General features: G+C 34.5%; 2 protein-coding genes across 2 annotated transcripts in view; one reads left to right on the plus strand and one right to left on the minus strand.

The window, feature by feature from the left end:
- Positions 1 to 19,793, plus strand: part of LOC136977873 (uncharacterized) — a 124,912-nt gene that overhangs the window by 61,745 nt on the left and 43,374 nt on the right. The gene's annotated exons all lie outside the window — the stretch shown is intronic.
- Positions 3,812 to 14,216, minus strand: LOC136977828 (uncharacterized). The gene is made up of 6 exons (XM_067273412.1): positions 13,774 to 14,216; positions 7,752 to 7,937; positions 7,534 to 7,672; positions 4,734 to 4,934; positions 4,395 to 4,657; positions 3,812 to 4,323 (listed from the first exon to the last, which is right to left on the minus strand). Exons 1-5 carry the CDS (start codon positions 13,969 to 13,971, stop codon positions 4,467 to 4,469), a joined length of 915 nt encoding a protein of 304 aa, XP_067129513.1. The 5' UTR covers positions 13,972 to 14,216; the 3' UTR covers positions 3,812 to 4,323; positions 4,395 to 4,466.

The raw sequence follows: 19,793 nt of genomic DNA on the forward strand, positions 1-19,793 counted from the left end.
TCACAAACTCGAGATTTGTATGAAATTCTATACTTTTTTATACCACTATTTATTCTAATTCTTAAGTCTGGTCCCCATTATTATATTTGTAAGTACTTTTTAAATATTCAGTTGGGTTTATATTATAGTACAGGATGGTTCATGAAAATGTCCAATTCTAGTCTCTGGTGGTAGAGTATCACAGGAAGTGAACCAAGTGCTTCAATCAAGTGGAACATTAATGTCTCATATTGTGCAAACTAGGGTTGTGGTATTTCAGTTCTTTACTTCTTAGATTTAATTTTTTTTTTGCATTTTTAATTAACAATAATTGTTTCCTTTGGGAGGTTTTTTCCTACTGGTTTTTGGGAGTATCCTAATTATATACAAGCTATTTTAAAAACTTCTGAGCTGACAAGCCCATCATCAGAAGCAAACATAAATTAGAAACTCATACCTAATTAGGATACCCCTAAAAAGAAGTAAAGATCAAATTTATTGATTTTTGAAGGGGTTATTTCTTATTTGCTTCTTGTTCTTAATTTTTGCTCCTAATCTGATATGTTTGTTCTAAAAATGTTTATTCTAGTGTAAATTTTATACTGGATAGTAAAGTTTTTGTGTGTGTTTCTAAATCATGTAGTAAAATGTTTACTCGAAGCTTCCTATCCTTTAAAGTTTTCAGTTTCTTAAGCTAATTTTTCTCCTTTTGTGTCTTAAGATATTTCATTTCATTTCTGTTTTTGAAGAGTTCCTGTATGAAAGTACTGTTTATTGCATCACCTTACAGAATTTAGAAACCATCATTTAATTCTTTATAGTTAGGACATCTCGAGTGTAGCTTGAGATACGTAAATTATTTCTCGACAAATATTTTGGCAGTCAGTGTGTTAAGTGTAGAACTATTAAAGCTCGAAGTTGTGGTACGTAGAGTAGAGAAACTGCAATATACAATTGTTTAGATGTGTGTTTGTGTAATTGTCACTATTTTGAACGATCATCTTGATTAAATGAATCAACGTCTGTCAATTGTAGTTGTAACTTAATTTTTTGTTAAGTTACAAACTTTTATTATTAAATTTATTAGGCCTGTACCAGTTTTTATATTAAAATATGTATGGAAAACTACATAAAATTGGAGACAGTAAGTGTATTGAAAATAACGACATGTCAGTTTTAAATAAAATTTAATATTATGAATATTAAATTGTAACACTAAACTGAATTTGTGATCCTAAACATTGACACGGTGTCTTACCTTAGATAACCATTGTTTAATCATTTGATGTTCTCTTATCCGTACTACTAAAGAGAATAATCTCACCTAATTTGTCGGGGTTAATATGTATACTACTACAAATAAACATCGTACTAAACCCGATAACATTAAGCCAATACGTCGCCACCTACCATAAATAATCAGGCTAACTTTTGGATATGAACGATATCCAAAAGTTAGCCCGATTATTTACGGCAGGTGGCGATATATTGGCTTAATGTATACTACTACAGGGTGGACGGAAAATTGCTATAATTTTCATAATAATGATGTTATTAAAATTATAATTTGTATGTGCTTGTATGCCAATCAATAAAATTTTATAATTCCCACATTGGTGGTGGTGTTGACAGTGATCAAGAGAGGTCACACAAAGGGCAAAAAAGATGGCAGACTTCTTGTCTGGAAGTGAGTTACTATGAGATGTGGAAATCAACCAGAGATGATGGCATATGGTGAAGAGATTAAATTTTAAGATATTGAATGGAAATATGGGTGCATTAGGTAGGGCAGATGTCAAATAATTTATCATCATTGCATGAGAAATATAGAAATTATAGCAATTTCTCAGTGCCTACTTCCACCTACCCTGTATTTGTATTTCCCATCGACCATAATGCTTTCTTGGTCCTCCTCTGTACAGTAGTCTTCCTTTTTCAAAATTTATCCTTGTCTTCTGACGTTTTTAGTTTTGCATGTACAGTATATGATGTGATAAAGCCTTGCATATGGTCTATATCAAAATTTACTAAACACCAACAGATGCAAATACACTCCATATGTTTCTCTGTATAATATTTACATAACTTATAAATTTTTTGGTGATTTTGTATTCTTTAGCCACCTGGGCAAAATACAAAAAACATGGAGGAGGAGGAGGACCTAAAATAGCACTTGTAGAGCAAGTCTCATTTCCCAGTTTATCCAGTGGACAGCACTTTACAGCTCCACAGAAGATAACACAATGCTTCCATTTGTTCTTGTTTGTGAGCCGAAAGAAGTCTGAAGTGCTAAATTTTACAAAAATAGTGTATTATCTATTATATAAAAAATGATTCAAGGATTAGTTAAAGTTTATAAGTTGTTTGTTAGGATTAAAAATACACAGAGTTTATTGTCTTCACACTACTTCCTATCCAAACACCAGGGAAGTCTTCCTTCACAGAGACCTTCTATTAGAGACTACATCTCTGTAAAATTAGGTAAAACAGTTTAAAAATGTCCTCTGGTGATAAGCCATCAGCCCTTTTAATTGTTTTTATACTGTTTCACATAATTTTAGAGGCACGGCCTCTAATAAAAGGTGGTCACTGTAAAGGAAGACTTCCTAATGATTGGGGAAGACATTTCAGTTTCTTCATGCAGATTATTCTCATTTTGGTATGATTCCCTGCTAAATTGTGTCCCGACATACCACATAATTTGCCTCGTGCAGGAAATTAGGGTTTGATTTTTGATGGTGGAAGAGGAAGAAGTGTACTCGAGGATCTACCAGGTCTATGTTGTTGTGACATGCACCGACTTGGTAGATCCTCAAGGGCACTTCTTCCTCCTCCACCATCATAAATCAAACTCTAATTTCTTGCATATTATATTTCTAATAATAAAATATCAGTTTTAATTATATAATAATTGCATTGATGGCTAAAAACATACAAATTATCTGTTATAATTTAACTCCTGCATATATATATATGACCTTCAAATTGCAAGCATTTTTTAGAAAAATAACAGTGGTCTTCCCCACTTTTCTTTCTTGCTGGATTTAGCCCCTCGAGACTTCTTGTTCTCCAGAAAACAAAGGGACGGCAATTGATAGGGTCGAGGATTCCAATCCGAATCAAAATGGGTGCTTTGGAATTTTCAAAACTGTGGCTTCCAACGAGCATTTGAGGCTCGGCAGAAGTGATAGTATCGCCGCAGGGAGGGACTACTTCGAAAGGGATGCAGGTCAAATCTAAATTAACTAACTATTAAGCTCTACACCGAGTCTAGTTTGTCTTTGCACCTCATATGTATTAGGATGGTTATACAACTTGCATCCTAACACCAGGGGTATCCCTTTCATATGACCATAACTGCTAATTCAGACAAAGTTCATCTCATTGTAGCATCTGTTTCTGGGATATGCAGATGTAAAATTGTATTTTTGTATTATCTTTTTACTGTAGCTCTCGCTCTTTCTCTCTTTGTTTTCACTTCCCCAACACAATTTTTCCACGTGCAATTAAAAGTATAAAACTTTCGATAAGATGCCGTCGAAAATGCTACGGGGAGTTTCAAAAATACGGGGTAAACTTCCGAAGTGGATTCCTCGTATACAGAGAAGTGAATTAAATTATAACGCGAGTCAAAATGCTTCATTTTGGTGCTAAAAAGACATCTAACGAGAGCTTGGCATATTCCAATGCATTTGTTTGTGCAAGTTCCTTGCAGCATACACCCAAACGAACTTATACTTTGGCAAGAACTTGCTTGGGATTCGATAATATGACGAGCCAAGTACGGAAAATTGATCAAATGTTTGTGTTTGATAACCTAAGAAATATTAAGTTAGAAGAAATGGATTTTTATTCTCATACAAAGAATATAGACAACTGCTGTCAAAAATCTTTTTTATTTACATTTGTGGTTGCCTGCGGAGAACAGATTTGTCAGGCCGAGTGAGGACGTGTAACGGAGAATGCCGAGCGAATAACAAAAACGCATCGATGTGTAGTAGTCAAATCCCAATTTAATGCAATTGGCATAGTTTGCATTAAGTGCACTTTAATGTTTAATAGTAGACATGTGGTAAAATTAAAGTCAGGTGCACTAAAGTGCATCATATTTATCAATGAAATATTAACCAGACAGAGCGAGGTCATACTCTGAATTTGTATGTATTCTATACGAGAAATTGTTCAGTGGAATCAGAAGACCCGTAATTCTTACGCGTAGCTCGGCTTAAATTGCAGTCACCTTTAAAACTTTTCAAAATGCACCCATTTACACCAATGCCTTGTATTTTTTTTTTCTTTTTAAATCTGTTTAGGCTGTTATAAGATCGAATGATTTCTTCTTGCCTACAAATAATAAAATTAAATTAATTAGCAAAATAAAATTTTAATTTAAAAAATTCAAAAGTTTTATTTACCTAAGTGTATAGAATAACACTTCAGATCCATTCAATGAAATATTTCTTGCCCTTACTCAACACGGTTGGACTTCACGTCGGTAATATGTTTAAATAGCCACTCAGAATGCCCGCGATTTCTTTCATGGCTTCGGCTTTCTTTTCGGCCGCCGCCGCCTTTCTCTCTTCGGCGGCGGCTATGCGTTCCAAGGCCGTTATTTTTCTCCTGTCGTTATTTTTTAGAAATTCGAGCAGAGAATGTTTCTTTAATTTTCTTTTCTTTCCTACAAATATCAAAAATTATGTTTAGAAAAACACAAATTTAATTTAGTAGTATTCATATAATAAAAAAACCGATACTTGTAAAGTTTATTTTCTGTTGACGTGGCAATAACGTTGGACGAACCATAGCGGTATTTGTCGTAGATTCGATCGCGGAAGCTCCTTGGAGCGTGAGCAATACCGGGGCATTGGAGGATTCCGTCGATGCGAGAACCGTGGCCGTATATGGCAAAGATTCGTCGTTTGCCATATTTAGATCTTCCGTTTCTTTTGCATTTGCTGAAAAGTGGATATAATAAAATTTCATATTTTAGTAACTAAATAAGTTAAGAATTTAATTTTTAAGTTAATCTGCTTTTGTGATTGCAACATATCCTGCATTAGATATCAACAATTGCATTGCTTTTTTCTCTTATCACACACAATTTATAAAATCGAAGTGATAGAAGAAGAAAGATAATACATTTAAATAAATACTTTAAGCATGTAATTTGTAGGCAAAAGTTATTGCATACGGCTATATATTGACTCTGCTGTGTTTGAGTATACAAAAATTGGCAACGGGCTGTTCGATAATGTAGTCGCCACAGTTTCCTGACCTTATCTTGTGGAACCAAATCCTATCTCAGTTCCTATGAAAGATAGCAGCACAGTTTAGTCTCAAAATAGTCAAAAATAGGTGTTGGAAACTGCACAAGTCTACACATGCAAAGGAGATGCTCTATGACTTTATCACACTCTCTTGTAGAAGCCAAGATAGGATTTGATCTCAAGAATGTGGATTGAGGGTGCGTGGTAACTATGCCACTATCAAAAATGTTTTGTTTATGGTTTATGGTTTTAGTTTGCAGTAGCTGGCAACACAACATTGACCGTGATGACTGGAGTAAAATCGGCAGAGTCGACTCTCCGTTTCTCTCGGGAACGTGTGGTGTGAACCAGGTCACGTCCTGTATCTCTTTTCTTAGCATATTTATATTGTATTGTTTTGTGTATTCTATGTAAGCATCTGGAGAATACACTCAACTGTTTTCCCCTGTTTTCATACACCTCGATGATGACAGACACGGATAATAGATTAAGCAGAAGTTCATCACTGTAATGCTTCAAGGTTTTTGTTTCGTATTTTGTTTTTTCACTGTTTGTATTTGATTTATCTTGCGTGCATTATACAAACCTACCTAGTTTTGAAACATTCTTAATTAGAACATCAGTTTATCTTTTAACATTTAACATCACATGTGTTAGTTTAAAAATACTATCAAAGTTCAAAGGTTTGAATGCTTTTTAAGTTCATTTAAGTCATATCTCGAATGAACTTCGAGAATACTCGAGAACCATTTTATACTTAAATGCTATTTTGATAAAATAAACAGAACTGTTTATTTTTCTAAATAGCCACCTATATTCTTATGTGCTTGTATTTAGCTTGTAATATGTAGCAAAAGCAAGATCTAACGTGGTGTAATGTTTTTGTATATGTCCAGTAAATGAAAGCAAAGAAATATTTGATATCATTCTGTATATTTTTCTCTGATCCCTATACAAATTTTGATTTACTCCAATATACTTCAGGACATTTCTGAGAATCAGCAGGGAGAAATGTCACCAAAGCATTCCCTGATTACCTTACTACAGTTATCAGTGGTGTAGCGAACATAACTGGCACCCAACACTTTATTGGAACCCCTCCAGAAACACATATAGTTTGTCTTGGAGATCATTTGGGCACCCCTCTGCGAGTGGCACCTGGTGCATGATACACCCCCTCACTATGCCACTGATGGTTATACCTAAAAAGACAGGTTAAGAAGTTTTCTCTTACATCCCCAAAACAAATTGTTAAATGTTAAATCATCCACCGACTGTCATCTCTAGATGCCAACAATTATCAATAGCAACTGCGCTCATCCTTGGAAAACCCGGCAGACCCGGGTTTTTACTCGCTCGTCACATCGGTGCTAACCGAACCGCTGACAGAGTGGACATTGATCGACATACTCTACAGTTGCTATTCATGCAAGTTATATTAACAGACTGATTGATAAAAAAAATCAGCAATTTAGATTTAACATTATTAAATTTATGCAAATATTTAATTAACTAAATTATGGAATTTGGTCTAAATGTAGCCTATAAAATCTAGCAGTTTGGATTTACATTTGAGCGATTTTATGTTATTAATAGTAATTTACCATATCATAATTACCTTAATTTCTTAGGGCTGGAACAGAAAATCTGTGTGGAAAATATTAATGTGTATTGAAACAAGAGCAAAAACATGGCTTCCACACGGACAAATTTTGGTACCAAAAAGTGAAAACTATCATCTGCACTGAGCAAATGAGAGGCAAACACGAACCGTAAATATCAGCAGGGAATCTGGGTTCTCGATTACCCTCGGTCTCTGAATTAAAACGCACAATATTGGCCATGTTGTGCGTTTTAATTCAGAGGCCAGTCTCTGATTTTTGCACAATAAATAACCATTGCGTGTGCCAGTGCAGGATTCCATGCCTAAAATATCCATCTGCATGTTCTGACCCTTAAAAAAAATAAGAATTTTGTAAATTTTATTTCCATACCAAACACAAACAATTCTTTGAGATAACACTTTTGCATCATTACATGGAAGTATGGATTAGGTTTCAAGTTATCAATAAAAATTAGTGTGCCACTACAAAATGTTAATCGCAGACAGTATTATTGTACGACAGCATAAACGAGCATAATCCTAATCAGAATTACTGCAAAACATTACATATTATTTACAGTTTAATTAGTATAGCTGTTTAATACAACAGATGCAAAACAAGACAAGCAGCTGTGCTCTTCACATGTACCACTTTGCGTCTAGATGATTAAATACCGTACTTACCGTACTGAACTGTAGATGTCCGTAACGACAAACGAGACCGATCGGCAAGGGGAATGCTAATTACTTGCTCCGGAATATTTCTGCCTTCACTTTTGCCCGGGCTTAACATTTCTTCATTCAAAACGGGCATCTTTTCTGCCTTTAATATAAAGAATCACTTATGTTATCTTTAAAATTCCTCTTAGCATGTTAAGAATCCATTTAAGCTTAAAATTTACCTGATCTAAAGTAATATACGAATAACCGTTTACGGAAGAATCTTCATTTGTCACCGAGCCGATCATTCTCATCACTTTTTCTTCCAGAGGCGATAATCTGAGATACGTTGCACTACTGTCCAGATTCTGAGTCTTGGATAGCGATGCCAATTTTTGTTTTATAGTGTTCTTAAAATCATTCCAAGACTGAAAGAAATCATTCGTTTTCTGTATAATAAATCTTTTTAAATGTTTAAACAAGAATATAAATATACCGTAATATATAATACATTACATAGTAAAGTTCTTACACCTCAATCTAACTAATGTGATGTATAGTTATAGTAAAACAACTGCTTGCAACACTTAGCACTTCCATCTCAAAAACGTTGCATGATACAGAAGAAAAGTCATAATTCATGCCAGATGAAAGGACACCCCATGTACACGAACAACATGAATAGAAAGAATGTGTATTTCTCATTTTCCTATGCTATGTCTTTGTGCTCCACTCATTACTCTGTGTTATATGTTGTGCATCACTCAAACACATCAGTGTATAAGGTCTTTATATATATACAAGGTGTAAATATTTTATTATAATACCTCCATAAAATGTACAGTATTGGCATTAACTTTTAATCCCCTTCATTCATTTATGGAGTGACACAAAGCCCTTACACACAAAATTGTGTTCTGTATTGCCCAGTTAAATATCTTAATGACAAATTCAGGATGTATTTGTGTGTATAAAGGCGTATACAGATAAAGTTTAACCAGAATTCACTGGGACTTCAAGCAGAATAAGCTGTTTTTCGTAACGTTCGATAATTGGATTCAGACCTCGGAGAAGGTCGAAAGCATTCGTTACACGATTTAGTAAACGTTCTTTAATATTGTAATTGCATTCAAATGCATATTATTATTGAAAAGAATAGTTAAATTTGTCGGCAACGTTTCATACAGTGGCATAATGTTGTCATAATGCTCTCAATACCGAGTGTACTTAACCGAAATTGTAAATAAAAATGTTTAGCGATACTCATTACAAAAATCCATTATTTCCCAAAAATAGGAATAAAATATTTTCTTTATTAAACAGAGAGATGCTTTCATCTTAAATATACTTGATGTGCATTGTGCACTTTAGTTTGGACTTCTCTATGTAAGCATATAAGAGATGATCAAACCTTAATTAGATGATGTGCACAGAGAATATTTTAGATAAAAGCATCTTCCTGTTTAAGAAGACAGAAATTTAATCCATTATTTTGTAGTTTACTGGAAATTCTAATCCTCAATGACGAAAGTTTTCAAATGATAAAGGTGCAGTTTGTGCAAGAAACCCAACCATTCAAATATTATATAAAAAGTAGCATCAGATCAAATATTTGGGTAAATTTGGCCACAACGTAAGTAAGTCGTAGCATCAAAATTTCTGGAATTAGTACTCTGCGTGGTTAATTTCAGATAATTGTAGCTTCTACTGTATTCGATATTTGGTCGTATGCTAAAACGTATACGATATTAGGACCAAATACTGCTCGAAAACAATTATTCGGCTAAATAATCTAATTTTAATTGAGAGAGGAAGAGAGAAAAAGGAAGGAAAGGAAGAAGAAACACAAAAATGAATGGAAAGAAAACTTTAAAATATTGTTAGCTTAATTATTCCTAGCTCTGTAGTTTAAGTCTTGGTTCGTGTGGATTATTTCAACAATTTGATATTTTTTACAATAGTTTTCTATTGCAGCACAGTCCTTAAACAAATGAAGTAACGAAAAGTCTCCGGATTTGCACCAATAACAGAATCCTTTAGAAAAATCAATATAAGTATTATCGATAAACAGAGAATTTGTGAAGTCTGATTTGAATTAGTAAACGTTTAATATTCGTGTTTATATGGGCAGATAAGATGTTCGGACCTGTAGGTATATTTAGAGTTTCCAAGTACCGAGGGCGATAAATCGACTTCGTTATTAAATTTTGATCTTTTATAATAGACTGCTGATGAAGCGTAGAAAAATGAAGGAGTAATTAGTACGTTAAATATTTTCATCTGAAGTCTTAGGTCCGTAATTTTAAAGGTAATACCTAGATATTTTATGTTACTGACCAATTCAAGAAGTTGCCCACTTAAGTAAAAGGATTTTTCTCGATTTGCTATTTTAATATTTATCCAATTTTTAATTTGGATACGTTAATCCATAAATACAGAGTTCGGATATTTATTTACCTTGTCGATCTTACGTTGTAATGTGGCACGGGTCGGAGCAATTAGTACTAGGTCGTCTGCATAGAATATATAATGGAAAGTTCAACCGAAGTCCAACCGAGATAAATTCCTTCCGTCTCATTTAAAAATAGATTTTCATTAATATAATAGTTATAGATAAAGAGATATGGCGGTAGTGGCTCGCCCTAGAGTATTCCACAGTTAATAGTTATTTCTTGATAAGTTTGATTGCCACAAATATTATTAATTTCGTAATAGGAGAACAATTTCATAATAGAATCGGAAAATTTATTCCCAGCACCGAACAGTTTTATTTTATTAACTAAAGTAGGAACGTGTACGGAGTCAAAAGCTTTCGAAATGTCAATAAAGGCTGAATATATTTTCCTGCAGTTTTTTTTTTGTAAGTAAATCTGAATTATTGAATTTAAAAAGAATATAGCAGATTCAGTTCCCTTGGATTTAATAAAGGCAAATTGCAATTTCAAAGTCGGGTTTTGTTCTTTTATCCAACGTCGAAAACGTTCTGCTAGAATTGACATAAAACATTTTCTTATAATCAGTAGAAGAGCTATTGGACGATAATTCTCGGTTTCGTTCCGCTTTCCTTTTTTGTAAATCGTAAGTATTTTAGCCGCGTTCCAAGCTTCTGGAAAATTTAGTGAATTAAACGAATCAAGTAATATTTGTTTAGCTGACGATGGTAGTAATTTTGTCAATTCCTGAAGCCGATTTTAATTTCGGTTTACGAATTGATTCTTCTAATTCTTCACAAGTAAACAGTGTATCTAATATTTCATTATATTAAATATTTGTCGATTCCATCTTCCGGTCCACTACTTAGTATGTATGTAATTGTTGATAGTTAGAATAAGTTATCAAGTAACTTATTCTAACTATCGTAAGCTTGATTCTCCACCAGTTCGATAGAAGTTCTTACGGGAAAATGATCGGATAAGTCACAGTTTAAAACTTGTATATCCGTACGTAGATCTGCCAATAATTCAGAGCGTATCGTTAAATCGATTACCGAACATCCAGAATTAGCTATTATCCGTCAGAAATAACTTATATTGAATGGTAGCATAAAAAACGATACATATAACTGTAGTTGGTAAGTATAATCTAGTAGTTGTATTCCTAATTCGTTATGTTTTTTTATCCTTAGACTCACGTGTGTTTCGAATTAGCACATTCGGTCACCTATATTCCAAGTCTGTATTTTGTGCAATTCGAGCATTCAAATCTCCTATCATTAGAACATATGGGGAAATATTTTTCCATTTTTCAAAATCTTTAAAAATATCATTTAGAGCCTGTAGTTGTTTCAGTGGTACGTAGACCGGCACGATTAATATCGATTTTTTCTCGAGAAACTTTATATCTGGATTAGTGATTTGTAATTAAATTTTAACAGTACTATTACAAATCACTAATTATATATTTCTCCAATATTTCTTTTTAGTATCAAACTTAGCCCTCCGTATGGACGTCCTGGGCCGTCTGGTTTTTCTGCTATTGTCGATATAATTTTGTATTCTTCATTATTTTTCATTAAATCTTTGATTGGAGAGGTTGTCCGGGTTTCCGTAATACCCAGTATATCAGTGTTTCTTAATAAGTATAAGAAGTCGTTACTAGTAGTTTTCCTTGTTAATCCTTGACAGTTCCAATTTGTTATTTTTAGTTGTACATTACCCTGGTTTTCATTCTTATTACGGTCTCCGATTTATTAACTTTTCTTGTGGGGTATATTCTAAAAAAATCATCGGCGTATACTAATTGATTTTGCATAAAACTGTGTGTAATTTTTGCTGATTTATTAGCAGATAATTGTCTCGTAATTTCAGTCGAACTCCTTGTTTTTTTAAAATCAATAGAAGATCATTATTGTTTGTATATAAGTCTATGCAGAGGGCCACTAAGGCCCTCTGCATAGACTTATATACAAAATATCTTCTAATTCTTGTGAGTCAAAGCGTTCCAAGGTTCTTATGAAATTCATATTTGATCACAACAATCTCATTTAATTTCTTTTGAAGTTATTATAGTGGCAGATGGTCATGTTATTTGAAACCAGGGTTAAATGTAAGGAGTTCTTGCACCAACATCATCTATGATGTTTAATGTTATATTCTTGGAATGCTAATGGAAAATACTGATGCCTAACCTGTTACTATGTCTGAGTCCCACATTGATGAACACTATTTTGCCTTTGGAAACATTATCAGATTTCTAAATTCTAAAATACTAAATGCAATACATAAATCCCATCATGAGCAAATCAACTTAAGGGGGTTCCCCAGTACATGTAACTGATTACAGATATTTTATTTGACTAACAGTAATATTGATGTATACTTTGAAATAAAGTTTTATATAAAACTTTTTAAATTATTTAAAGTTTTGATATTACAAATTCACAATGCCAGAGCTCAGAGTCAAGTCTAGATGATCTAGAGACTCCGAATCAAACTTGGAGAGCTGGTAACCCTACACTTAACTCTTTGATGATGTCGAAAACTGGTCAAATACAATTTATTAAATATGATCTCTTTTGAGCAGAGTTGGAATTTTATCAATGTAGCACTCCTTTTGTTAACCAATTGATAATTGTCTTAATGCAAGATATCGGTACACTAGTCTATTATGACAGTCCTTAGCTTTTCCTGTGACAAAAGTATTTAGTCCATTTCCTAACCACAGCAATTGTAGAGTAACATCAGGAATGTATCTATAATATGGCATAAATGGTGCAATAAGAAGTTTGTATTAGTAATTGAAATAAGTGTTCCAACAAATTTAGTGTGATGTTAGCTTAACTATAAGACTAGTACAGTCAGTATCAGAACAGAATTACAGTTAAGCCAATGCTATTGCCTGTTGAGTTGATTTCTTGCATATTTGTATTGCTTCTTGGCCTTGATGGCTAAGATCAAAGTGTAGGGTTAGGGACTGTGTCTCTAGCCTGGTCATATCCATCAGTTTGAGGAAGCTGGCCTAGTATGGTCTTGTTAGAAGCCACTCTGGACTATTGCAGCTAACCAAAGGGGATGGTTGCTGATAAGCATACCCCCAGTACTGGAGTTTATGGTCCAGATTCTCAAACTTTAATAAATCTCAGTATTTATATTTAGATATATAAATAATAGATATATATTTAAAAAAAGTAAAATAATGGTTTCTAATAGGCAAAACTAAATGTCGGGAATATATGTGTGACTATTCCTAACTAATATATCTAGATAGAACCTTATGAACAGTTACTAAGATTTCACACTAGATTCAGGCTTCAGGATCCTTATAATTTTGGATCAGTATGACAATGGCCCATAACGCAGAGAAATATCATTGTCACATCACATACTGATCTCCTGTTTGGTATAACTAATAGACTATAGCAACTGATAATGGTCAGATGGCCAAGTGGTTAAGATGGAGAACCTGGAATCAAATCCAGGCAAGGCAAGAAACTCCAGGAATTTTTTTGGGGCTGGCCAGTCTGGATATATGGATCACTGTCTCTCACCACTTTGCTACTCCATTGCAGGCTTACCTGAACCCTTAATGGTCTTGCTATAGAAAGGCCCCAAATCCCACAGGTTGGAAACAGTTATGAATGTATAAAATAACTGAATTTTTATCAGCACTGAATCAATTAGTGGATTCCAGTTTATCTTACGTAACAGTAAATGAAATAAAAGCATGCATATATACAATAAAAACAAATTAAGAAGAAAAATTTTTTATATCAATTATTCTGCAAATTCTAACTAAACTATTCACAAGTATCATTAAAAATATTACTTTTCTCCATTTTTCCGCATCTCTCGCCGAACCAAATTCATCGGAGTTCAATAAAGTCGTGAGTTCATCCCAAAGCCTTTGTCGATCTTTAACAGTGAAGTTAGAATCCAATTTTCCAAATATCAATTTAGGATGTAACTCCATAAAATCCACCATTAATTGAAACTGGCGAGCTGTCGTTCGTTTTCGCATCGACATTTTGTGCGACAATAAATCACTTCGTTGGTTGCGACAAACAATGAATCCGCTAAAATCGAATTGCAAGTAAAATTTTCTATTCTTCCGTTTGAATATAAATAAATAATGGCCGCTCTGTTGTTTTCAACAAGTGACACTATTCTTGTTGCTTTGTTCGAGTCTAGAAATATTTTTCATCAACGTTCCGTTTGTTCCGTATATCTCTTTACTTCTTTATCGAATGTTATCTTACTCGAATGCGACAGATGACGTAGGGAGCGGACATGACGCAATCGATAATCCCAAAATCAGGGAATTTTCCCTGAAATACAGGAAAATATTTTCTTTTAAATTTGTGAATATTTATGGGTGTAGACATGCATTTAATTAACGCATACGATACAGTTATTTATTATTATTACAAGTTTTATAAGTGTTGATTGCTTTTATTATTATTTATAATAACTGAAATGAAATTAAGGTTATTGCCATTAAAAAGATACTAGTTAATGCTTATGTTTTTCTTTAACATTGCCAATTTTTTTCAAATTTGCTACATTTTATGAAAAGCAAAAACTTTAATATTCATCTCTTAAAGCAAGCCGATCAATTTGCGAGTGAATAATATCACTAAACACTTGCAGGAATTTTTCGGAGTGGTCTCTCTCAGATATATCAGGCCTCGTCCGTTACCATCTTGCCGCTTTAGATGGCCGGATGGCCGAGCGGTAAAGGTGGCAGCCTACCGCTCTGGGGGACCCGGGATCGAATCCGAACGGGTCGAATAATCCCCAGGAATTTTTCGGGGGGTGGTCCGTTCGGATATGTCGGGCCCCGTCCCTCACCACCCGGTCGCCCCATTGTGGGCCTGGCCGAACCCATAATGGGCCTACTAAAAGAGGCCCTCTTAGTGCCCACAGGGCGGAAAGAGTTAAAAAAACCATCTTGCCGCTTTTTTGTGAACCATAATAGGCTTAGAAAATCACTCTCTTGGTGTCTGAAAGACAAATAAGGTTCAAAAACACAAAAAAAATCATGGCTGCTTATGGCTGAAGTTGTGATCAGTTATTTTTCAAAGTTAGAAGTTACAAAATGCACGTCGCGTCGAGCTGCATGTCAGTTTGCATGGTTCATCTCACACCGACTCGTGTCTAACCAGGGTGCTATTTTTAAATTTCAAGTAATACACCGCGTTTATCGCGAGCCGTATTCCGGCGGCTAAAATTTAGAATAAGACGTTTCAATCCTTATAACACAATGTTCCGTACATCGGTGCGTTCGTTAATAGCGACCGCTCTGGGTCTCCGATGCTACAGTGAAAGAAAGAAAGATGGCGGCGTCCGTACTATCGATAGTATCGTAATGGGGATCTACGATTTAAATATATGCGTTTTTAGAGACAAACGAAGGGTCCTAATTGTAAAATTTAACCACAAAATGGATTATTTTGCCGACAGAGCATTAAAGGTAGCCACGCAAATATTAGAATGCCAGCTACTATTCGAAAAAAATTCGGGGAGACGTCACCGTGTGACCTAACTCGCGCTTTCACAACTTCAAATTTTCATTTATAAAAACCACACATCGGATCCCGAAACGAAACTGTCTGAGTCATGAAGGATGCCATGTTACTTGCCACCGTATACTTACTACTACGAGCGGCTGTTTATGCTGTCAGACGGCAGAATGTAGGAACGCGTTTCGCAGGAATTTTCAAACTCATGCCGCTTTTTTTTTCTTAACTCTTTTCGCCCTGTGAGCACTAAGAGAGCCTCTTTTAGCAAGCCCATTATGGGTTCGGCCAAGCCCACAATCGGGCGCCGAGAGACGGGGACAGCCATATCCGGATGGACCATCCCCCGAAAAACTCCTGAGGAATTATCGATCAAGTCCGGATTCGATCCCGGGTGACCCAGAGCAGTAGGTTGTTACCTTAATTTAACCGCTCGGTCATTCGGACCTCCTTGTTTTGAGGGTCAGAACGGATTAATCCATTTTATATTTTCTTATAGAAAAATGTGTTTCGGTTCTCGAACAAATTTTAGGAACGAATGAAGTTCGAAACTCGAGGCTTGACCAAATTTTTTTACTTCCACGTCGTAGTTACATAGCAAAATCAAAAACTACGACAATTGTAGGTATTGCCCCGACAAATTTTCGAAAAATTCGGCAACGCCTAGACGAAAATTCGACAGTATACAAAATAAAATAGTTCGAACAATGAATATTAAGAATAATAATATCTGTATAATCAGTGAATGTTTAAAATTAACCGTCAAGAGGTGTCTATCGCGTATTTACAGAGTATAAAAAAAGTTTATAATTACGACAACTAATACAGAAGGGAGTAATATCTAACCGCCAGGGAACGGCAAGCATGAGAGAAGGGAGATTTGGCAACACTTGTTTTTGAACCGCGCGGTTTCTTTCTCGTCTGTTTAAACGATTTATTGTCTGTTCACGTAAGATAGCGCGTAAGTATATTTTAACGTATTTCGAGGATTGAAATAAGTTATTTTTGTGCGATAAGTAACTTTAATACGTCTTACTCGAGTCACTATAACGTTCGTTTTCTAAATTCAACCTCAACGGTAAAAGTTTACTATCGGGGTCTTTCACAAGCGATTAGAGCCTGAGATCCTGTCGCGTTCCTATTGGTCACATTCATTATGAAGACCGCGCATGCGTTTTTTTTTGTTTTGTCGGGAAAGTGAAAGTGTAAATTGAAAGCATGGTCGTGTTCAGTAACTCAGAACAAGGCCACTTGATCGCTTCGCTAGTAAGGCCGTCCACCAACCCTCTCTGTCTATTGTTCTGAGCGTATAGACGCTAGTTGATATTTTCTCCGCTTGTGGCGCTGACGATCGGTGACTATCCATCATCAGCGTTTCAGTATAGAGGAGTTTGGAGACGTCGTTGCGTTAAATATTTTTCTCATTAATGCATGATGAAAACTTTTGACAATCAAGAAATGAGCTGCTGCAAACGATGTTCCCTAATTCGTGAAAAAAAGCAAGGGAATGCTTCGAAAAAAGCGAAATAATAATACAGTATTTTTCACACCTTTATTTTTATAAGATGTTTTTAGGAAGAAATAATAACCGAGTATTATTGGCATGGAAAATACAAACTTTTTCACACTAATACTATTTAATGACCTCTTTTCGATTTTTAAAGATACCAGTAGTTAATCGTTAATTTAAATATTTTTTTTTTTACTCGAAAAGTACGCAAACTTAGCAAAACTAGATTACCTATAGTGTCTACTATAAAAAATTTCACATTTTCGGACCATATATGATAATTTATTAAAATGCTGTGTATTAAATGTTATAAAATTATTACTTTTGTTAATTAAGACTACGAATAAATATCGATATAACCTTTCGAAAAAATTTGCTTATTTTTTCGCAAAAATAAGCACATTCTTTTAGATTAGTAAAAAAGTTTCGAAAAATTTTCGCGGAAATATGGTGATATTGAAGGTAAGAATTTATTATAATTAATATTGGAGAAGTATGTAGAATTGTGAACAAAAGCAACATATATTGTTTTAAAGTTGAAATTAAAAGTATAGCTATGGTAAAAGTAACATTGCTTCAGTTTACATCTCGAATATAAATAAAATTCTTTATAGAAAAAGCAGAAGTTTATTACATAAAAAAAATTTATTTATTGAATAAAGTGTACACTGTTTTTGAATGAATTTTACAAACATGCAGAAAACTGCATGTACTTAGCTTCCTCCTCATCAGAAATTTACAATATGAATTAGACTTAATATTTACATCTAATTACATTAGATTTTTAATATTTTTCTAGAAGTGGGCTTATGATACAGTCTGAGAACTTTTTCTACAGTTTGACTTAATTGTCCAGTCCAATTGGTTAGTAAAGGGCTAACAAACTTTGCTGTTATAATATTGCACATGCGAGTATTGTGATTTGAATGTGCACCATCAATGTTAGCCTTACACCACAGTACAGGGCAGTTTTTTAAGTATGGCAAAATGACCTTTATCAGATTAACTTTCAAACCAGCCTGGCAAGGATTTGTGTATGTCATCACATCATCAAAAAAATCTGTAAGGATTCTAATCACTCCCACAAACGCTGGTCTCGGATAACGAAGCTGTCCTCTATCTTGGTTTGATATTAAGCCAAAAAGAGCTCCATTACTTGCAGGATAGTTGAGGATTTCAAGGCACTCATAGCATGCAACCTTCTCTTCAAGAACTCTAATTAGGTAACCACTGATGACTGCCAGAGAAGCATTTTCAATTGTACAAGGAACACTGCAGTCTTGTGTGACAGATTGCAATTTTTGCAAAATAGACAGAGAAGAATCATGCAACTTAAAGACTTTATCTTCAACATTATAGTTGGTTTCTGTCATAACAGGTAACAACTTTGAGGAGGAAGAAGAGCATGGTGCATTTCCATTCTGTGCAGCCTGTAAGATACCAACTTTTAAAATCATTTGCGTTGTAAGAGATGCTGATCGTGCATCTAATTTGTCATTTCCTCCATTAAACTGACGAATGCAGCTAAAGAATGACTCGATTGGATCACTGTTAAATCTCCTCGTCAAAACATATCTGAATTTGACGGTATTCAGCAAGTACTTTACAACATCAACCATGCTGAGTGTTGTCAGATAGAGAGCATTGTAAGTTTCTTTTGTGAGAAATTGCATTTTCATATTACTGCATCCTTTTTTCATTGATTCCATGTAAGAAAGGAAATCTGACTGCAGCCAATTGAGCCGTTCATCATTAATTTCAGAAAATGGCCTTTTGTTTGGCAGTATGGAGAACAGATGTTCATTCCAGTTACTTATATCCTGTAGCTCATACCACTTGTGAATATTTTCCATGAGCATAACTGTTGCACCACAACCAGAAAAAAGAGAGGCATCTTTGTGACAAAATGGGTTGTCTTTCAAAAACTTAAGCGTCCCAGTAACAACAGGTAAGAATATGTCTCTTGCTCTCTTTACTTTCATTTTTTCAAGATTAGTTGGAAATACATGTGCACGTGTTAGGAATCTCACTGGTTTAATTAGAATATTTTTCTGTATATCCAAAAGAATCTTCAGATAGTAACCTCCATCAATACATTCATTTCCATCTGTCATCTTTCTTTCCAATAATATGGATCGCAAATTCTTAATTATATGATTTGGATCAAATGACAGAAAGAGGGGTCTAATGGTGTTACATGGATGAGGTATTTTATGTAAAAGTTCTCCATTTCCAAGAGCTTTGAACATGGCTGTATTTGTTTGATGATTATCAGCAACAATACGTATCACTGAAAAACCTAAGCTTTCTACCTCTGACAAAACATCGAGCATCATCCTTAGCAATTCAGTACCTTTTAAACAGAATGTGAAAAAATACCCAACAGGTATAGCATAAGAAGATGAAAGTCCCCTGAGGAGAAAGCACAACATGCGATTGGCTGCTTTTTGAGGTTCACAAACCTTTCCATGTTCACCTGTTTCGACAAAACCAAATATTTTGTCTAACTGCTTATCATAAACTAGCTTCTGATCAATAGTCATTTCATCCATAATTAATGAAGCATAGCATTCTTCTTCAGATGTAAAATTTTCTTTTTCAGTACATAACCTTTGCTTTATTAAAGGTGTGATGCCAATTGCACCTGAAGCTTGGCCTACATACTTTGCAAGAGTTGACTTACAAGGCAAACGAAGCAGCTTTCTAACACGAGCATGATCATAACCTTTTGGTGATCTAACTTTCCATAAAATACATTCACGAATTACATCATTACTCCATTTGGGGCATCGTTTATGAAAATTGAGAATCTGGTCAACA

The sequence above is a fragment of the Centruroides vittatus genome, unplaced genomic scaffold (assembly GCF_030686945.1).
Source record: "Centruroides vittatus isolate TY-2023 unplaced genomic scaffold, ASM3068694v2 contig_112, whole genome shotgun sequence".
Taxonomy (NCBI): Eukaryota; Metazoa; Arthropoda; class Arachnida; order Scorpiones; family Buthidae; genus Centruroides; species Centruroides vittatus.